General features: G+C 42.9%; 2 protein-coding genes across 4 annotated transcripts in view; both read left to right on the forward strand.

The window, feature by feature from the left end:
* Nucleotides 1-1,327: 1,327 nt before the first annotated feature.
* Nucleotides 1,328-11,809, forward strand: lemd3 (LEM domain containing 3). Its single transcript, XM_036520101.1, has 13 exons — nucleotides 1,328-2,809; nucleotides 6,912-6,952; nucleotides 7,200-7,269; nucleotides 7,598-7,674; nucleotides 7,980-8,059; nucleotides 8,670-8,815; nucleotides 9,009-9,110; nucleotides 9,231-9,333; nucleotides 9,784-9,962; nucleotides 10,278-10,359; nucleotides 10,594-10,699; nucleotides 10,806-10,884; nucleotides 11,436-11,809. The coding sequence occupies exons 1-13, from the start codon at nucleotides 1,342-1,344 to the stop codon at nucleotides 11,597-11,599; spliced, it is 2,697 nt and encodes an 898-aa protein (XP_036375994.1). The 5' UTR covers nucleotides 1,328-1,341; the 3' UTR covers nucleotides 11,600-11,809.
* Nucleotides 11,810-15,562: 3,753 nt separating this feature from the next.
* msrb3 (methionine sulfoxide reductase B3) overlaps nucleotides 15,563-19,371 on the forward strand; it is a 25,173-nt gene continuing 21,364 nt past the window's right edge. For 2 of the 3 annotated variants that reach the window (XM_036520312.1, XM_036520311.1), the window contains exon 1: nucleotides 15,619-15,697. Coding sequence is in view for 1 of the 3 variants with exons in the window: in XM_036520310.1 (XP_036376203.1) it covers nucleotides 15,616-15,697 (82 nt within the window). In the remaining 2 variants the exon portion in view is untranslated. Of the gene's footprint in view, nucleotides 15,698-19,371 lie in introns of all 3 variants that reach the window. The other variant, XM_036520310.1, reaches the window with a different exon arrangement.

A 19,371-nucleotide genomic window follows, 5' to 3' on the forward strand; every position in this document is an offset into this window, starting at 1 on the left:
TAAACACGCACCAAAAACGGCAGTTGATCTAAAAGTGTGAATTACAAAGTATATTCCAATGAAATAGCAGGAGATATTCGGAGGAACAAACTGCCGGAAAGGCCATCTGCCATATCCGGTACCAAGATATTTCCACTTTTGTGAGTCCAGACCCTTACATGAAACAAAGACAAGGCCGAAGAACTGTCTAAGAGCACTGGGTCCAGGGAGATGTATAGAAACCTCCAGAAACTTCATTGGGGGGTCAGATGTTGCAGTTCATTGCTGACATTTAACAACCACAGTTAGGCTAATCAGCAATTTTGTTGGCTACATATCAAGGAAATAATTGTGTTCTATTTCACGTTGTTTTCGATAATGTTGGAACGCTATGATTAACAATTTGGGAATGATACTGTACTTTGATTATGTTACATGATTAAAAGAATATTGATAAGTAAGATCCCTTCAAGGCTGTCAGGGAGTTGGGATCAGAAATCCGTCGTCTGCGCCTTCTTTTTCTGCCCTAGAACGCCGTTATGCGCCTCCTAGTGGTGAATTCAATCTCTGCAGCTGTTACTCAACTGCACAATAATGCCATCTGTCTCAATACTGAAAAAGTCTGCCCCCGTGGGACATCCATTCCACATGGATCATTTTTCTGTTGCGTCTCTCTCCTGCTGGGTTGAAGTTGAAAGAACACATGAACACGAGAGGAAACCTTATTTTCATCTATGTCTCTATGTTTTATCAGATAGGTTGTTACTGTATTAATTGCAGACCTCGGTCTGTAAGTATAACATAATTGTATTGGATCATGCATAATTACATCACATGACACGATATAGAGATCCCTTAAAAACTGATCATCACTCTGATTTCTCTCATTTGCCATTTCCTTTTCATGTTTGTATTTGTAAATGTCAAAAAACATAAAAACATTTTGGAATCACCGACAGAATTCTTTTTGTTATAGTAACTCTTAATTGTTAGTTTGTATTTAGGACACAGCACGATATAACATTTATAACAATGCATACCATTTTTAAGCAGAAAAAATTGATCATAACATCTTTGAGATGTTGTTCATATTTAATCACGGATATGGTGTGTCAGTTCTTGACTGCATAATTTACCGGTGCTCAAATGTTGCCTCTGCATATGGACGGGATAATTACGCTGTAAATTAATTCAGCAGCGAGACATACTGAAGAGACAGGTAGGTCATTGAGCCTGCCCCCAGCAGACAGTCGGCTAGCCTGCGTGACTTAAGTGAACTAGTTTTTTTTAGTTTACTGTCTGGGTCTGCTCCTGTTGCGTCACTTCCCCCAAGTTCTGCGTGTGTGATTTTGTCGATCAAAGATGGCGGCCGCGCAGTTAACTGATGAGGAGCTTTTCTCGGAGTTAAAACGCCTCGGGTTCACTCCGGGCCCGGTGACCGAGAACACGCGGCCCGTTTACTTGAAAAAACTCAAGAAGCTGCGGGAGGAACAGCAGCAGCGCGGATCCAGGTCCGGGAAAACCCGCAGCAGTGGCAGCATCAACAACAACAGCAGCAGCGGCGGCGGCGGCAGCTACACGGCGGCGGGAGCTGCGGGACTCGGAGCCAGGCCAGCCAGCAATGACGTCACGCACCTGAGCTCAAGCAGGAGCCCGGGCGGCCGTCCCGCTCCGGACGAAAAGCGCTCGGCCAGGGGGAGCAAATTCCTTCTTGGCTTCAGCTCCGACGAATCGGACGTTGAGGTCGGTCAGAAGAAAGGAGGCCCGCAGCACGGCAGTAGGAGGAACCGAGGGTCTGGACATCAACATCAGCTACAGCAGCAGCAGTTAAGGCCTGTAGCAACACCCACCGCCTCTCGCAGGAGTCAGGGATTAGGCGTGAGTAGCAGCATTGGTAGTTCCTCTCTTGGTTTGTTGGAGGGGAGAGGAGGCGCCTCACTGTCTCTTTGGTGGGGTGACAGAGAGAAATCGGGCATCGGGCTCTCCCAGGCTAAAGAAACAGAGGGAGGAGGTTGTGGGGATACGGAGGAAGATGATTTTGATGAGGACGACGATACAGAAAGGGACACTCGGGCTCTGAATGGCAGTGGGGTTTCCTACACTTTAAACAGTAGCAAACTCAGAGGGGATTATTCCGACTCGGACGAGGAGGAAGACGACGTCTTATCGGCAAAGGAAATCGGAAAAGGAAAGCACGATCGGCGACTGCCTTCCAGACGGAGCCTGTCTAAATCACTGCCGTCTCCCTATAAAAGTGCGAGGGGGGTGGAGGACGGCCAGGAAAAGAGAGGAGGCGGCGTAGTCAGAGCAAATGACAAGCCTGTGGGAGACCGGGAGGAGGACGAGGAAGGGGACGAGAGGGAGATAAGCAGAGGAGAGACGGTGTGGAGCTTCGGCTTGCGGAACCGCGGCTACCCCTGGAGATCCGGCAGTATGGGAGAAGGCGTCACAGACGGCGCCAGCGGCGGTCCCTCGGCGTACAACAATAATCATGTCGACAGCGGAAACGGAGGCGACGGCAGTAGTAGGTTCAGCATCGGGATAAAGCCGCGGTTCTCCACTTACAACAGCATCTTGTCGGCCTATCGGTCCAATCACTCGAACCACACGAGCCCGAACCATGCCTACGGCCAGACGAGGCAGAAGCTGGCGGTCCCGGAGGAAGAGCTGTTACAGCAGTTTAAAAGGGAAGAGGTATCGGCCACCGGTGGCTTCAGCGCTCACTACCTGTCCATGTTCCTCCTGACAGCCGCCTGTCTTTTCTTCGTTCTGCTCGGCCTTATGTACCTGCGAATGCGGGGATCGGGCTCATCGGAGGTGGATGTTATCAGTAAGTGGTCCCAATTATATTAAATAACGTTTTCTACTCTTCCATAATGTGTTGACAAAATTACTGTTATACACTCTCCCCCTTATAAACATGTAGGTACCAGCTGGAAAGCTGGTTGTTTCTCTCTGTTTTAGAGATAATTATACAATTCCGACCTTCTCTCTGGTCAGTATGACCGTTAGAATGTTGCCACTTGGCTAAGAATAAAGGTCAAAATTGCAGTAATTGTTCAAGATGTTCATTACAGCATCCGTGAATATATGTTACTTTTCTGCAATCCATATGTCAAAAGATGCCTTTCATTGTTAGGCAGAGAGAGGCATTGTTCTCGACCGGTTATGGTGACTTTGTTTGGGTTCTGGCTTCCACAGTACGTGTCTTTTGGTGCATCTCAGCGATCCTAGGAATTTTACTGGCAGGTCTCTACAGTGAAGACTTAGCGTTGCAGGTTGGGGACTGGTCTCTGATTGCAGTAACTTGGGCTGCAGCCTTATTTAGCTTACATTAAAAGAGCGTTCAGCCTCTTACAGTACATAGAGCTGAACACTGTTTCTCAGATACACACACTACAGCAGTTGGTGTGTCTGCATGTTTTTTTTTATTGTCCATGGTATTTATCATACTGGTTCCATGTAGGTGAAATGCTCTGTGCCATAAATATTGACCTTTGGGGATATAAAAAATAGACTGTATTTTGGAGGCCTATTCATAGACCACAGGTATTCACAATACTGTCTACATTGTAATCTAAACCAGGCCTGTTATGTATAAGCATCCTCTAAACTTCCTGCACTGCGAGCATCCCTAAATATGACTCAGAGTTTCACTTGGATTTACAACAGCTGTCATATTGTACAAGTGATTGCGGAGCATAGATTTGGAATGTCACATCACTGAGTGCCGCCCTTTTTTTGTTTGCGTAGAGTGGTGAAAATGTCTTTCTGTGGTGACTGTGCGCCCCAGCATGCACGCAGACACAGGCGGGCTGGCGGACAGAAATTCTCCAGCAGTCTGGAGAATGCGAGGAGAGGAGCAGGGAAGGTGTTAGCGGGAGCTGCGTGTCTGAGGCTGGCGGCTGGGGGGGGGGGGCGTTGGAGGGGTGGGACGTCTCTTCTCGCCAGGCTGGAAGGTCTCGCCCTCTCAGACAGGAAAGTGCTCGTCCAAGCCCTGGAGGCGTATGCAGATTGACGGATAAATCTCGCTCTCCACACAGCGATGGAGTCCTGATGAATGTGCCACTTTCACACCAGTAACGAGGCACTCATCCGCCAGTGCCTTTTGCACTTTATAACAATAGGCCTGATGGTCATGCGCCTGTTAACTATGTGTGAAGCTTTCCACCATGAAAAATCTGCCATTGACTTACAGGGGTATACCAGCTACCTGAAGCGTGTCATAGCAATTTACCAGCTTTTTGAGCTACTTTATCGATCATTTTAAGTGTGTTCGCTACCTTAGTAAAGTAGAAACATACAGCTTCTTTTGCACGTACCTAATGGTTGTAGGTGACAACTGAAAAATTGTATGATGTTTAGCAATGCCTCAAGTTTTCATGCCAAGAAGGGCTAAATAATAACAGGAAGAGTCGGGTTGTGAGTACATTAACACACAAAGAGAATGCGTTTTAATTATGTGTGGGAAATACATGCAATAGAACTGTAGGAAAAATTCTACTGTTATGCCACATGATAATAGATGGAATTTCAGAGCGCTTTGAGTTTCGTCTTCTCCACAAAGTCTAATGAAGGGCAGGGTCTCTTGCTCAAACTGGCACATTTAGCAGTCGTTTCTTGAGAGTGTGGAACTGACAGTAGGACATGGCCTGTTCGCCTGCGTGTTTGGTTGCGAGTTCCTGGAGTGATACTTATCGTGCCTTTTGCTGCAGGAAGCCAGATTGCACACCATCAGACTGTTGCTGGAGTTGGCCTGGCAACAGACAGATAAGTGTAGTTCACACCTGGTGTGCCGGGCTATTGCACGTGCAGCTGTGAATCGCCTCATACCAGTGCAGAATTGGACTTTTTTTTCACACTGCCTGCAGGCACCCCAGGAGAGACATCAAGTATGTGGGTGTGCCGGGTGTAAGGGCAGACAAGCCTGCATTCACATACTAACGTAGGGAACAACCCATATGAGGAACTCAGCTGTTGTAGTTTGGGTGGGGCTTTGAGAACCTCTGGTGATTGACATGCTCCGAGAAGCCTAAACCAGCACTAAGAGTGCTGTAATGTCGCCTGCATTTCTTTGAGTGACAAGTCTCTCGCACTATTAATTTAAGAATTATTATTTTTCCCTTTCATTTTCCTTATCAGACACTCTTACCCAGAGGCTTACAGGTTTTACATGTTATGAATTTGTACATTTGGATTTACTGAGGCAGTTCTGGTTAGGAACATTGCCCAAGGGTACAGCAGCGGTGCCCAGCCAGGTGATCGAACCAGCAACCTTTGCTTTGCAAGCCTTGTTCCACGCCACTATGCCACACTGCTGACCCTGGCAGTCACCAGGAAGTGTTCCGCCGCAGTGGCTCCTATCGCACCCTATTTGCATTTTATGCATCGATCTGAAGCCTCAGGAAGCTCCGCTTGGCAGGCCAAGCAGAAGCAGTTGGTTCCCTTGGCACGGCCGCAGCTGCGTGGACAGCGCTTCCTGCCGACCGTCTGCGGCCGCCCGCCTGCAGGACCCGAGCCCGAGTGTTACGCTGGTGGAAAAGCCCATGAAAGATTCAGTAATGTATTCAGCTGCGTCCACCACAGGGTGAGCGGCTCCACAGCGCAGCAAACTGTGTCTGAATTAGAGGCACTGCATGGCTACTGCTGCAACACGTGGACCATGACCAGGGTGGCTTTCTGTGGCTTAAAACCAGTTCACCAAAAAAAAAAAAAAAAAAAAAGATTTAATAGTTGAGGAGCTAAATAATGAAATCTTCCCTCCAGAGCGTGCCAGAGATTCCAGGAGCAGCTTTGACTAAACAGTGCGTGGCAGACATCTAGGTCACAGACAAGCTAAACCAACCTAATTGTTTCAAAGTGGGGGGACAAGAGAAGCTGCACAGACAGGGCTAGGGCAAAGTGAGCAGGCTTTCTCCTGCTGCCTGTTCAGATCTTACAGTCACAACATTTTCCCTATTTATATGTCAGACTTGGGCCTTCCAGTATCTGTGACATCTGGGAAGGGCAGTTTCTGCCCCAGACGGAGTCTGGCACGTTTCAGTTATCTTTGAATGAGCAGCTTATTTGTGCTCTCAGTGCTTGGGGTGTTGACTTGTGATCCTAAATGATTATGTCTGTTATGAGCTGGGGCAGAACAAAAGGCGGCACGAACTGTGACCTTCCTGGACTGGGATTGCAGACAGATTCTTCACAGTCTGGAAGGGGTTGCCCTATTTATGCCTGACCTCTTGCGTCATGATGGTTCAGCCTCTGTTGCTTACTCATGACAGGGTGACCTTTGTGAGCCACAGCCCAATCAGAACCACTGGAAGTCACACTTTCCCAGCCCACTGTCTGACTGAGAGGACAACAACCAATCAGAGACCTTGCATAAATTATAAGCTTGGAGCATGGAAGGCCAAACGTTAACAGCATAATCCTTTCCAGACAGTGGTGTCTTGACATGTGACATCAACAGGACGGGCTAGGAATGTTGGGCAGAGTATGAGGGCTGGAACTGCACGAGTTTGAACGCGACGTCAGACAAAACACAGCGTGAAATATGAGGCCTACCTTTGCCAAAATTGAATACATTGAAAGTTAAATGAAGTTAAAAAGGTCTGCATCATGACGACGCTGAGACATAATCGAAGAAAGGGAAGAATCGCTCTGAGTCACAGTCTAGTTTCTGCAGGTTTCATGTCTCACTGGAATATGCATTCCTCACCTTAGACTTGGGAAGGATCCAGAGGAGGTGTGTATACCATGTTTAGACGCTGACTCAAGCGTGAGACAATAGTCTACACACTCCTCACTCCCCCTCTATATTCACACAATGGGCGACATTGTGGAAAGCCCTTGATTTTGAACCAGTATCCTCCAGCCAAATTTGTTCATGAGATTTTCTTAAAAAGACACTTTCTAATAATGTCATCTCTTCACTCCCACAGTTAAGAATCACCCTTTTGGCACTGAATTTGATGTTGCTTATGTAAGTATTCCTTCTTAATAATACCACTTGATGACTAATTATTTAACTGATGAAAGTGGAAGTTGGTATGTCTAGTGTTGCAGGTGATGTGTAAAAACTCGTGGTGTGCCATTTCATGAATGTTTAGTCAAGGTACTAAATTGATATTGTATTTATATGCGATACCTTTGAATAAGGGATAATAAAATATTTTGTTGTTCATTAGCCTGTGTATTGGCAAGTAACATGACCCTGTCTTTCATTTCAGGATGGTGCAGAAAAAGACACTATTCTCAAAGTCCTGCTTCACCTGCATGACCATTTGGCTGCAATTGCTGGTACATGACTTTTATTTACAGATTATCATTTATAAATATTCTTACATGTTTTTTCTTCACCTAAACAGTATAATTGGAATTTCACAGTGTATTTTTTCATGTCACCATCAAGTTGCCCAGCACAGTGTTAAAATGTGAGTTGTGTGACCCGTAAAAAGAGATTAATGCTGAAAAAGTAAACGGTGTAATGTCAAAATGTCCAAAACATCATTTTGACAACCTCAATAGCCCAGTTGACCTTAACCATGAAGTTAATTTTCTGTAGCAGAACCAATTCAGAAGCAGTTCATCATGCAGCTCACCTAGCTTTGGTGCTGAATTTTCCCAGGTGAACATGACTGTGGGGATGACAGCCACCACCCAAACAGAAGTCTTTTGGTCAGCGAGGCATCTGAGTATTTAACGGTACAGAAACCTACTTTTATTTGAAGTGTTTTTCACATCTTGTAGAAACAAGATAAATGTTAACACTTAATATTAACTGTTTTTCCAAGAAGTGATTGTGATAATTGAGATTAATCAAGGTGTCTTGTATTTGTTGTGCATCATTCTTATCGATACTAAGCACAATTAGAATGCATGTTTGTTTTCTGATCCTGTACACATGAACATCTTATATAATATATAATAATAAGTTAATGGTTAGAATGACAGCATTTCTTTTGAAAGGTGGAAAGGTCTTGAATGAGTGTCTGGCTTTCTAATTTCAGCTTTACAGTGCAGAATATGAGGACTTTTTTGCCACAGCGCTAGAGTGGGTCATCAAATCCGGAGAGGATGTTGGAATACGGTAACTCTATACTTCACTTCATCATAATGTCCGAATGTTTAGTTAGTATTTCATAGCTAGTATTTCTTGTCCTATATTTTGATGAATTGAGAAACTACACCTTCTAAGGTATCTGCCGTTGAGTGTCAAATGCACCCATGTCAAATTCTGGGACCAGCAAAACCTGTGTGTTCCCACTGAGGAGAAACCAAATTAAAATAGCCACTCATTCCCCACACCCAGAATAGCAGCTGCACAGTAATGTGTATCTCTTGTGTTTGCACGTGTGGATAAAGCCTTCCTTGCTTTGTACAGCATGTGCAAGTTTACAGGTTCTTTATGAACGCTTTGTCCTCAAACCACAGGTGTGAATTACTGAGACTTACATCCACAATAGAGTTGTTTTGTGCAGTTTTTAACACGTTTTTGCACCCACAGCGGTGAAATGACTTTGTGTTTTGAAACCTGACGTGAGCTACATGCATTTAGTCCTTACTGACAAAGCTTTGAACGGTCCATTGGAGCCGCCGCCTTCTCCACACTGATCCATTTCAAATGTTTGCCACAAGGGGGAATGGAGGGTGTCAATTTTCTGTTGTGTCTGTGACATCTGATTGTTGTCCTGTTCCAGGTTGATAGGCAGTGACCCAGAAGAGCAGGTAACAGACTTTTCAGACATCGTGCGTCTGGAATCCACCCATCCCAAAATGTCCTTCATCTGCCGTTTCCGAAGGGCCTTCTTCACAGTCATCCACCGGATCCTCCTCTGCATTGCAGGTGAGCAGCCTGCTCCGCACCGCTCAGAACAGCAGAATAACTATAGCTACAATCTGTTATCTTTTGTGTTTTCAAATGGTTAGTTCTTGCTTGAATAAAAAATGTGTCGATTTAGTGCATATATGAAGACACAATTCTTGTTGGATATTTCCAACATTTACTGTTGTTATAAAGCTTTGAAATCTCTTTCCAGGTATTGCCGTAGTGTTGGGTGTTCTGTACTACATGAAATACCGCTGGAGAAAGGAGGAGGAAGAGACCAGACAGATGTATGATATGGTGGAGAGGATCATAGGTAAGACGGCATCTTATCATTGATCCATAGTCATTTTTCTCTCTGGATGTGATTAAATCCACTTTGCTGTAGACTTAACCGGTCTGTTGAGTATTTTTGTCGCTGTGTCTGTCCACCCAGATGTTTTGAGGAGTCACAGTGAGGCCTGCCAGGAAAACAAAGACCTGCAGCCCTACCTGCCTATCCCCCATGTGCGTGACTCACTGGTCCTGCCTCAGGACAGGTCAGTATCACCGGCACCAGTAGTGTACAGCGCTCTCACCTCGTGTCTAATGCCATAATGGTGTTGCCGTTAATATATTCCTTGCCTTAATATGTTTTCCCAGGCGGTTCTGGGTTCTGTTGCATTTATTAAATCGTAATTTCTAAAAGGAGCTGCCTTAGGTACTGCCATGTCACCAAACAATCAGTTGTTAGCTTGCTTTGATATCTTGCTATGTAGATAGCATGAAGCTAGCTATGGTTACTAAGTAGACAGCTAATAACTGCTTTATCCATTTGAGGTGATGTATCTGTCCATGTGCAGAAGTATACTGTATGTAGTTTATGTGTGAAGGTGCAGGTAGCTTAGCAAGACAAAATAGAGTAAAAGTAGGTACAAACTGAAAAGAAATGGGCAAAAATATTTACAATAATAGTTATGTAATTGCTTATACTGTTTCATCTTGTACAGGAAAAAAATGAAAAAGGTGTGGGACAGGGCAGTGGCTTTCCTTTCTGCAAACGAATCCCGGATCCGGACAGAAACCCAGAGGATCCGAGGCACAGACTTCCTGGTTTGGAGATGGATTCAGCCCTCACTCAGCTGCGACAAGATATCTATGATACCTTCCAAAGTGTGGCAGGGCAAAGGTAAACACTGCCTCAGTAGGATATAGAGTAGGATCCACAGTAGGATATAGAGGGAGCTCTGTCACAACCAAATGTTATTCAGAACGTGTGTATGTGAAGGTGATCGGTAACAGTAATTGTAAATCAGTTGGAGATTCAGGGTGACCTGTGCCCCCTGATTTTCTGTATAACAAAGTTGTAATTTTGAAACTTTAAATTTTTGAAGAAAATGAAAAAAGTGAAAAGCTAGAAAGTTGACTTGAGATATTTTGATGAAAAAGCTAAAGACCTGTGGATGGGAATTGCTGGGTTAAACGGAGTCTGTTGCTCTTTCAGCATTTCCGCTTGACAGAAGGAACTCCCCACCCAACAGCCTGACACCGTGCTTGAAGATCCGCAACATGTTTGACCCTGTAATGTGAGTATCCCTCTGTTCTTAAGACAATTTGAAAAACAACGAACAATATTTTAACATTTAAACGAAATCTGGAGTTTAAGCATTTGCTGCATGTTGCAACGGTAGAGCAGCTAACTTACAAATTCAAACCCACCATCTCAAAAGGGCAAAAAGATCTTTTCATATCAATTGTTTTAAGCAGCACAGGGCTGTAATTCACCTCCAGAAAGTGACCCAACTTCTTTAACTCCTCAGGGAAGTGGGTGAGAACTGGCACCTGGCCATCCACGAAGCCATTCTTGAGAAGTGCAGCGACAATGATGGGATCGTCCACATCGCCGTTGACAAGAACTCTCGCGAGGTGGGTAATGAGCTGAGTGCTGTCTTAAGTTTCTGCTGAGAGCATTGTTGAGTGGTGACGGATGTGGCCTTGTTGGTGTAACCTCCTCTGCTGGTTCTTTCTGCAGGGATGTGTGTACGTGAAGTGTCTGTCTGCAGAGCATTCTGGGAAGGCCTTCAAGGCACTCCATGGATCCTGGTTTGATGGTAGGTAGAACACCTAAAGCTTTTTGGATTAGGTGATGGGCATATTCTTGTGTTTTGCCTCCTTAGCTGTCTTGTTCAATGTCATTTTCATTAATCTGGTGCTGACATATTGTTTCCTTTATGAATCCTTGATGAACTCCTTTATGAAATGCCTTGGTGTCTGCCAGACAGGTGTAAAGTACTCTCAGAAATGTAGCCAGTCATTGCATTGATTTTTCAGACGGCTCTTCAACCCATCTGCAAATTAATTTTGGCTCAACAGCTTATTCGTTTCATAATTTTCACAATATTTTGGGTCAGTTACATAGTCAATGATTGCGAGGATTTAAAATCCGTTGTAGCACTCCCTGTTAAAAGGTATATTAAAGGCTTACCGCAGTCTTGGGGTACCAGGCAATGGTTATGTCTGCATTTCTTTATATAGGTTAGATTCTGAACTGCCGCATGTAACAGTGCTGTGACATAATGACAAAAAATATGAAGAGTCTTAACGCGGTACATTGCAGTGTGTTTTGCCATGCTGTTCTTAACGCAGGCTTCTTTCCCTACAGGCAAGCTGGTGACGGTGAAGTACCTGCGTTTGGACCGGTACCACCAGCGCTTCCCTCAAGCCCTGGGCTGCGTCACTCCCCTCAAGCCCTCCAGCAAACACATGAACACCATGGCGCACCTGCGACACCGCACCAGCACAGCAAACTCGCTGGGCTTCTCATGAGAGGACTGTCCTGTACCGCGGACCCCCCTCCCCCACGAAGCTCCCCAAACCCTCCATCCTGTTGAGGATGATATCCACCTCCAACCCTCTTGCTGCTTGAACTGTCACTGGCAGCATACGTGGGAACTCTCTGGGGCCGGCCGCTCGAGCGCAAATGTATGGATGCCATCTTGGGACACACTTCCTTTGATATATATATTTTTTTGTAAAGCAGAGTAAAGGTGAACTTTAAGACCACTTGGCCACTCGTGTGTGGTGGCTGAGGGTTGCGGGGTGGGGGGTGGGGGGTTGAGTGGGTAGTACTGGAGCTTTTTATGAGGGAACTTGGGAGTCCCGTTTCTTCGCTGGTGCAGTGGACACAGTCTCTGTTCTTTTTTGTGTTAAACCTTTCTTCACGGATTAACAAGGAAACAAAAGGCTTCCAGTTCTTACGTCATTCTTTAAAAAATATACATGAAAGAAAACCCTGCTCTCTCCCTTTTTTTAAGTGGCCCTTACCGAAGTTTAAACGAATTTAGTCAGCCTATACATTGAGTAGCTGCATGTGCTGGTTGAAGTATGCCCCTATTTAAGCTTTGAATTGTAACATATGATGTGGATATTTATTTTCTGCAGATATTTGAGGTGATGTAATCCTTTTTTTTTGTAGTTTTAGTTTGAACAAAGATGTCATGCACGAACACTAAGATTGGGTGCTGTAAATACATGTCAGTGGGTGATGGCAGTTGCTTTGTTGAATTGTATGTATAAAATGCAAAAAAAAACAAAAAAAAAAACAAAAACGTAATAAGCTCTCATTTCCTTACCGGTGAATCGTCACACCGCTTGCATCTGTATTCAGAGGGGCAGGGCATCATGGGTAAAGTCTGGAAGAAATTGAGAAAAAGACGCGTTAAAAAGCGTGGCTCTGTTGGCGGCGTTAGTGTTCGAGACTGTGAAAACGAGGACCTCAGAGCAATAGCATGTTTGGTCAGGCTCACACTCCATTCCATTCACTGCCATGCATTTCCTGGGATCTACCCTCGGTTTACATTCAGATACATTCAACATGCTATCCATTTTCTTGCCATTTGATCCAAATGTTTTTTTGTTTAGAGAAAGACAGGTTAATGCAATCAACACTATGCTATGTCACTGAAGACTTCTACCGGTACATGTGAATATTTGCACATATATACAGGATATGGGGCTTTTTTCCAGGATGTGTATGAAATATGTTTTTTGGGGGGGGGTTCGTTTCTTTGTATCTTTTATTTTGTCAGCCTCCTCTTTTAACCTGCTTGCCACATGTTCATTCATTGCAAAGGATGCATGTTTTACATTTCCACTATTTTAGCCAGTATCTGAGTTTATATGATCAACAGTTCCAAGTCCAGCAAACACGAAGCTCAGATTCCCGGGTTTAAACACAACTACTGTTATGATAGAACTCTGAAAATTAACACTTTGAGAGTATATTTTCATAGTGGTGCTTGGGTTTATCCAACCCTGTTCATGACCATATACCAATTATCACATTGTTTTTCCCTGAACTTATCAAATGATTAAGTGAAATAAATGATTCTTTACCATATTTTAGTTGAATTGGGGAGGGGGGGGGGGGGGTGTTGATATTAGAATGAATAAGCTGATAAGTTGTGTATTACAAAAGTAAAATCCCTAGTATTTTTGTCATGGAGTTCCAAAACTTCATGTGTAACAGCCGATTTCTGGTGAGTTTGAGATATTTGAGACATGCCCTTTGTATTTATGAAATAAGCTTAAAACCACAAGTCCGTCGGCTTTTTTTCTCCTCTCTGAAAATGCAGTGTAGTTAATCCTGGGTGCAGTATTTCCGGCATGAAATTGTTCAAACAATGCACATATTAAATGTAACCCGATGCACACTTCCTGCAGCAGATAACCTAACTGTGCCTTAAGTATGTTTTTTTTTTGTTTTAATTGATGGCACCACATTTCTTGAGAATGTATTTGGGTTTATAAAGCGTCAGAAAGGTAAAAACTTTTAATCTGTTGTTATTAATTGCACAGCTGATGTAATGTAAAAAATCAAGCCAGGAGTTTTGCTGTATTTTGTGTGCATCACGGTAATGTTTATATTTTTGTATGTCTCCGCCTGACTGGTGCACCTGAATTTTTTAATGACCTGTTGCAGGGGTGAATGTAGACCTTAATGTTGATGTGGCACTTCTCTTGGTTGGCGCTTGAATTCAGCTGCATCCTTAACTTTTTTTTCTGATGTATTTTATGTAAACACTGTACATTTATATAATTGTATTATGTACTATTATGCAGCTTATTTTTCATTACAAAGTACCGTTTAAGTTGACCAATATCCCTACCTGCAAGCCAGAGGGGAAGGTGTACAATATCCAGACATTTAAAAAAAAGTTCAGATGTTTTAATGTAATTTGTCACTTGTCTTGTTAAAACAACTCTAATTAAAGGTTTATTAGGGGTTTTTAATTGTGAGTCTTGTCACTACCCTCCCCCACCTCATCCCTTTTTTTTCCCCCAAACTAAGAGAATGTTGTTCAGCACTCAGTGACAGGTACATTGATCTGATTTTTCAGTTTCCAGCCCAATGTATCATCACACATGACATCTGACATCCCTTTTTTTAGACAGTACAGTAATTTGAATAATAATAAAACTGCAATCCCAACAAAATCGTTTAAAGGTGACATATTGTTGTCTTGCAGCAGAAATTGCACATGGTGACATGTTTAAGATGCATATCCAGAAGAATGGAATATGAATTGCATTTGTGATTGCACTTGGATGGCCCATTGGGATTAGGTATACTGATATCCTTCTAACAGAAAACATCTTAACATGCAAGTACAGCCCCTCCAAGAATTTCAAATACAGGCAGACCTCATTTCACAAGGATCTGCATTTACGACATTTATATAAATACCACTATTTTTATAATTTTATGTTTTATTACACAAAATGCAGATTTGCAAAAACTAGAAAGTAAGAAGGAGAAGGAGACTAACCTTGGCAAAGGTAAAAAAAAAGTCCCACTACAGGTTTTTATGTTGTCTTTATGTCTGTTGTCTTCTTTCTGTGAACTTGTAAGGGGGAAGCCAAAGATGCTTCATTTGATCTTATGAGTGTCCTTGGTGTCTCAGTCACACTTCAAATAAATGCAGGTGTATAGACTGCAATTAATTTCTTGCTGTTCTCCATGTCCTTTCATTACCACACCATCATACAGGGTGTGTCACAATACTTAATATTGTGTATTCAAAAATAAAAAATATAGACAGTATTAATATTTTGTCAAAATTCTGGTGAAAGATTGAGTTAATAACCTTGCCCAGAAGGAAACCCCTGCTTTAAGCATTGCATCTATGCGGACAACTAAAATTCAATTCCCGACGACCCGCTTTACGACGGCGTTTTGTGGGACCGCTTGTGTCGTAAAAGCAAGGACTGCCGGTACAACAATACAGCTTTAATTCTGAGTCATGCAAATAGGCAGTGGACAGCTTGTTTACGGCTTGCGCCACGAACTGGTGTTGTGTTGAGCCTACAACTTCTGTTGACACTGGCCAGCTAACACTGATCATACTAAATAAATAAGCGAACAATAATAAACAAATAACCCAAAATGAAAAAAATGTAGTATTTGTTCATACAAAATAACTGTCGATGCAGAATTGACAGACTAACACGTGCAACGGCTCCATGTTATTGTAGCGTACGTCACGTGAGTTTTTCTAATATGAACAATAACACCGGCGACTGCTTAAGAATGTCAAGAAATTTCGTGTTGATCTAACACCGGCCCCTCTGTTCCTAACCAAGCATCCTATGTGCGTCATTTTCACAGAGGTTTGCCCAGGAATTCATGCAGCCCGTCGGCGACTCCGCTGCCCCGGCTAGCAGACTCTCTTGCTCATATTTGGAGATGGCTGTAGCGGTGGAATTTCCCACAATGCACCCGTCACTCCCTAAGAAGTACACGGACAGTGCCGCTGTTGTGTTTCCCGTTGCGTTGACAGCAAATGAGCCGACACGGAACCGCTCGCCTTACATTTGTTTATTTTAGCCTTTGCATTGCTTTCTTATCACCCCAGCTTGTCACAGGTAGGTGCACGTGATGTTACTGTTAATATTTACCAGCTGTCATAAAACGGCGTTTTTTGATGCTTTTGAAAATAAAAGTGTTTCCAGAGCATTCTTGCTGAGGGCTCGCCGCACTGTACAGTGGCTCGGCGGCCACTTTTTAAAATGTCACTGTATGTGCACAGTGTCCTTTGCTGCGGAGCAAACTACCACGTCGGAGCTACTAGTGGGAAACACGAAGGATGGTCTCTTGATGATTTATATCTAAATGTCATGTTTCATTCGTCACAATGTAAGAATAGCCAGCAACGTCTGGTTTCCTTTTCTCAAACCTCGAACGAGGAATGTCAACTAAGTTCGCCAAAATATAGAAAACGAACAAATTAAAATACTAGAACTAAAACTGTCGCTACATGCTGTATTATGTTTCAGTAATGCATTGATAAATTGCGATATACAGGTCTGAACGCAATATGTATATGTAGTCGTAGTTGTAAGAACTACAACTACTTTCGCATTTTTTTTACGGTTTGATGCTGGGTTATACATAAAGATTCCATACCGCAAGGAAATGTTTCAAGAGTTACGTAATTTGGGAACAGGTAGCCATAACAACGCAGGTGCTGTAACTAAATCATCTCATGTCATGATTATTTGATGAGTAGCTGGACCCATTCAATCGTGCCCCGCTGCAATTATGGCAGAGACAAGAAGAGACAAGAATGCTGCCAGAAGCGTGAAACTAGAAATGTTCCACCGTGTCTGTTATTTTGCTGTTTTGAACAATTGTAAACTGCTCATTATTCTACTGCAGCTTTGTGGTTAGTTAAAGTACATAACGGGGTAATCAAGCAGCATTTGTAATCTAAAGTTCCACATGAGCTTTCCTCAGAGGTTGCATTGAAGACCGTGGTGTTGTACTTACTGTCCTGCGGGATTCCATGTTTCTGTTTAGGCCTGTAGGCAGCTTACAGAGACATGCCAATAACATTCTTTAGTATTATCCTTTATTGGCAACAACATCGCATACCACTGTACTCAACAACTTTTGTGTGCCTACAGTGCTGCTGTGGTATTAAATGGTGGCCTTTCATAGCCATTCAGGAAAAGTGGTGACGAAAGCAATTTTGAAGCTGTGGAGGTTATTAAGCAAATTTATAAAGAGTACTTCCAAAATATCCCATCATAAGAATTAAGTCTGAGATATGACTCATGAGCTCTCTCTCTCTCTGAGGAGGAGTTTGAAACAAACCTTAAATGGAAACTTCTGAACTGAAAATCTAAAAATGTAACATGCTGTTCCTTATCTTTGCAGTCTAGAGGGTATCCATAATACAAACAAATCACCAGCTTCAAAGAGAAGAAAGGTCAATTGCTGTCTACAAGAATGTCACACTCTGACATCAGTACATGACATTACTTTCTGTAACATATGCCTGATGAATGAAGGATTGATTTCAGACTCCCAGCAACAGGTCATTCTTTTTTTCTGATCAGTGCCTGAGCATTCAGAGCATATACAGGTGGGTGTCCTGAACTATTTATGAGACTTATTTTAACTGAGATATTATCAAAATGTACTTTGGATGGATATTTCCTTGAATTTTATTTGGATATGAACTCATCTTGTCAATTCTCATCTATCTGTCTCCTATTCCCAAAATGTACTGTGAAATTCCATACACTAAGATGCAAATCAGTTTAAAATATAATAGCGCTATACTAACATGTCAGCAAAGCATTTTAGTCTGTATTTATGTGTTTACATGTTCAGGAATGATTAAAAATGATTAATAACTTGATTTGCAAAAGTAATGTAGCTGGATGAAGCTGGCTGAAAAACACCCAAAATGACCTGTTCCTATTTATTGAAATAAATGAAGAGATTTTCAATGTGGATGCCCTCTACAGTAATGGTAAGGACCAGCACATTAAATATTAAACCAGCAAAGTTATCCTTTCAGAGTATTATCATTTGCCTGAGGACCAGATATACTGTATACTGCTGAAAGGGAGGAACCGGCTGCAAATTTTAACTGAAGAAGATAATATTTGTCTATCTGGCAGCAAGTCTGTTCTGCAGAGAAAGAACAGCTGTTTCATCAGACAGTTGAATTTGCAGAGTGATCCAATGACTCATCTATGCATTACTTATTCTGGCACAACCACAGAGTGATACTTTTTAATGTCTGTACTCAGAACTCTCACGATCCTTGCTAAGTGGGCCATATAAGGCCATATCAAGTGAATGCTTTTTTTTGGTTTGATTTTGTTTATCTAAATCTGGTGCACATGTCCTCTAAATTTCTTACATCAGTGTTTTTATGCACTTTATGTATGGGGAATTTATGAATGACATGACAAAACATTTATCCCCCTGTTTGGAATCATTTAGTTATTCATTTTTATTGTTTAGACATCACACTCAGTATTTCACTCATGGACTCATGTCTGCACCCTGGAAAGGAGGCTTGTGTTAGGGGACATTGTTGAGTGTTGTTGGGTAAATGCATTCCATTAACTCAAAAGCCCTGGACTTGCCATGAGCTTTTAATTAGCTTTGTGAGCACTGAAGCCTCCAGGTTAATTAAAACATGTCACAAAATTTAGGTATGTGCATCTATCCTCATTCCAAACCTAGCTGTGTTATAGGGCTCAATTACCAAAGTTAATTTAGTGGTAAAGACATGATAAATGATGGGCAATAGCTTTGGAGACATCCATGAGAAAAAAGGTTCCTTCGTAGTGAGCAGTGGCATGTGTCACATGACCCAGTATGTCGTAGCAGCAAGGTGTACTGACCTTTACCTTTACATCTTTACTACTTTTTAAATGTACACATACCTTACTATTACTGTTCTCATCAGCAGAGGGTCGTGAGAATGGATTCAGCCTTGAATGGAGGCCACTCTTACCCAGGAATAAGACTTACATTAGTCTTCATTCTGGTTTAAAAGGCATATCAGGGACAAGGGTACAAATTTAGCCATGGAACTGAAGCAAGAGGTCAGTTGGGCTGCAGAGGGTGATCATTAGGGTAATGATTTAGGACAGCAGGTGGGTGTGAGAGAGCTGGGATGCTTGAAAGGGGGCCTAACTCAGGAGGTAGGATAGGGCTCCACTCTCAGTGGCCACAGCTCCCAGATATCAAGCCTGCCCGGTTATTTATAGCGCTCTGATCCTGGGCTGTCAGTCTGAGCCCTTGTGCCATGTGCCATGTTTGAAACCCCACCAAGGCCTGGTGAGTTAGCTACTCCACTGAGGCTTCATGTGTTTGCTACTCCTGGTGTGTTAGCTTCTTTACTGAGGTCAGGCGTTTTAGCTACTTCACTGAGGCTCCGTGTGTTTGCTACTCCTGGTGTGTTAGTCATGTCATTGAGGCCTGGTGACACAGACTTAGAGGCCTTATGCTGGCCCAGTCAGCACTGATCTGTATGCACTTGAAGCAGAGCAATTAAGAGTGCAGACTACCCACATTCCGCTCCCATAATCAGACGTGTATTTAAATCTACCTCACACATGAAGATTAAAGAGGAAGTGCAGGAAACAAAATAATTTCAAGCTCCAATCGATATATCAATGTAAAATGTCAATAGGGGGCTTCACTGGTTATAATCTCTCAGTGAAGTATCGTAGGTGTACACAAGAGGAATAACAACATTTCACAGTTATATATTGTTTTACTGAATAAAGAG

This window comes from Megalops cyprinoides, chromosome 25, assembly GCF_013368585.1.
Source record: "Megalops cyprinoides isolate fMegCyp1 chromosome 25, fMegCyp1.pri, whole genome shotgun sequence".
NCBI classification, from domain to species: Eukaryota; Metazoa; Chordata; class Actinopteri; order Elopiformes; family Megalopidae; genus Megalops; species Megalops cyprinoides.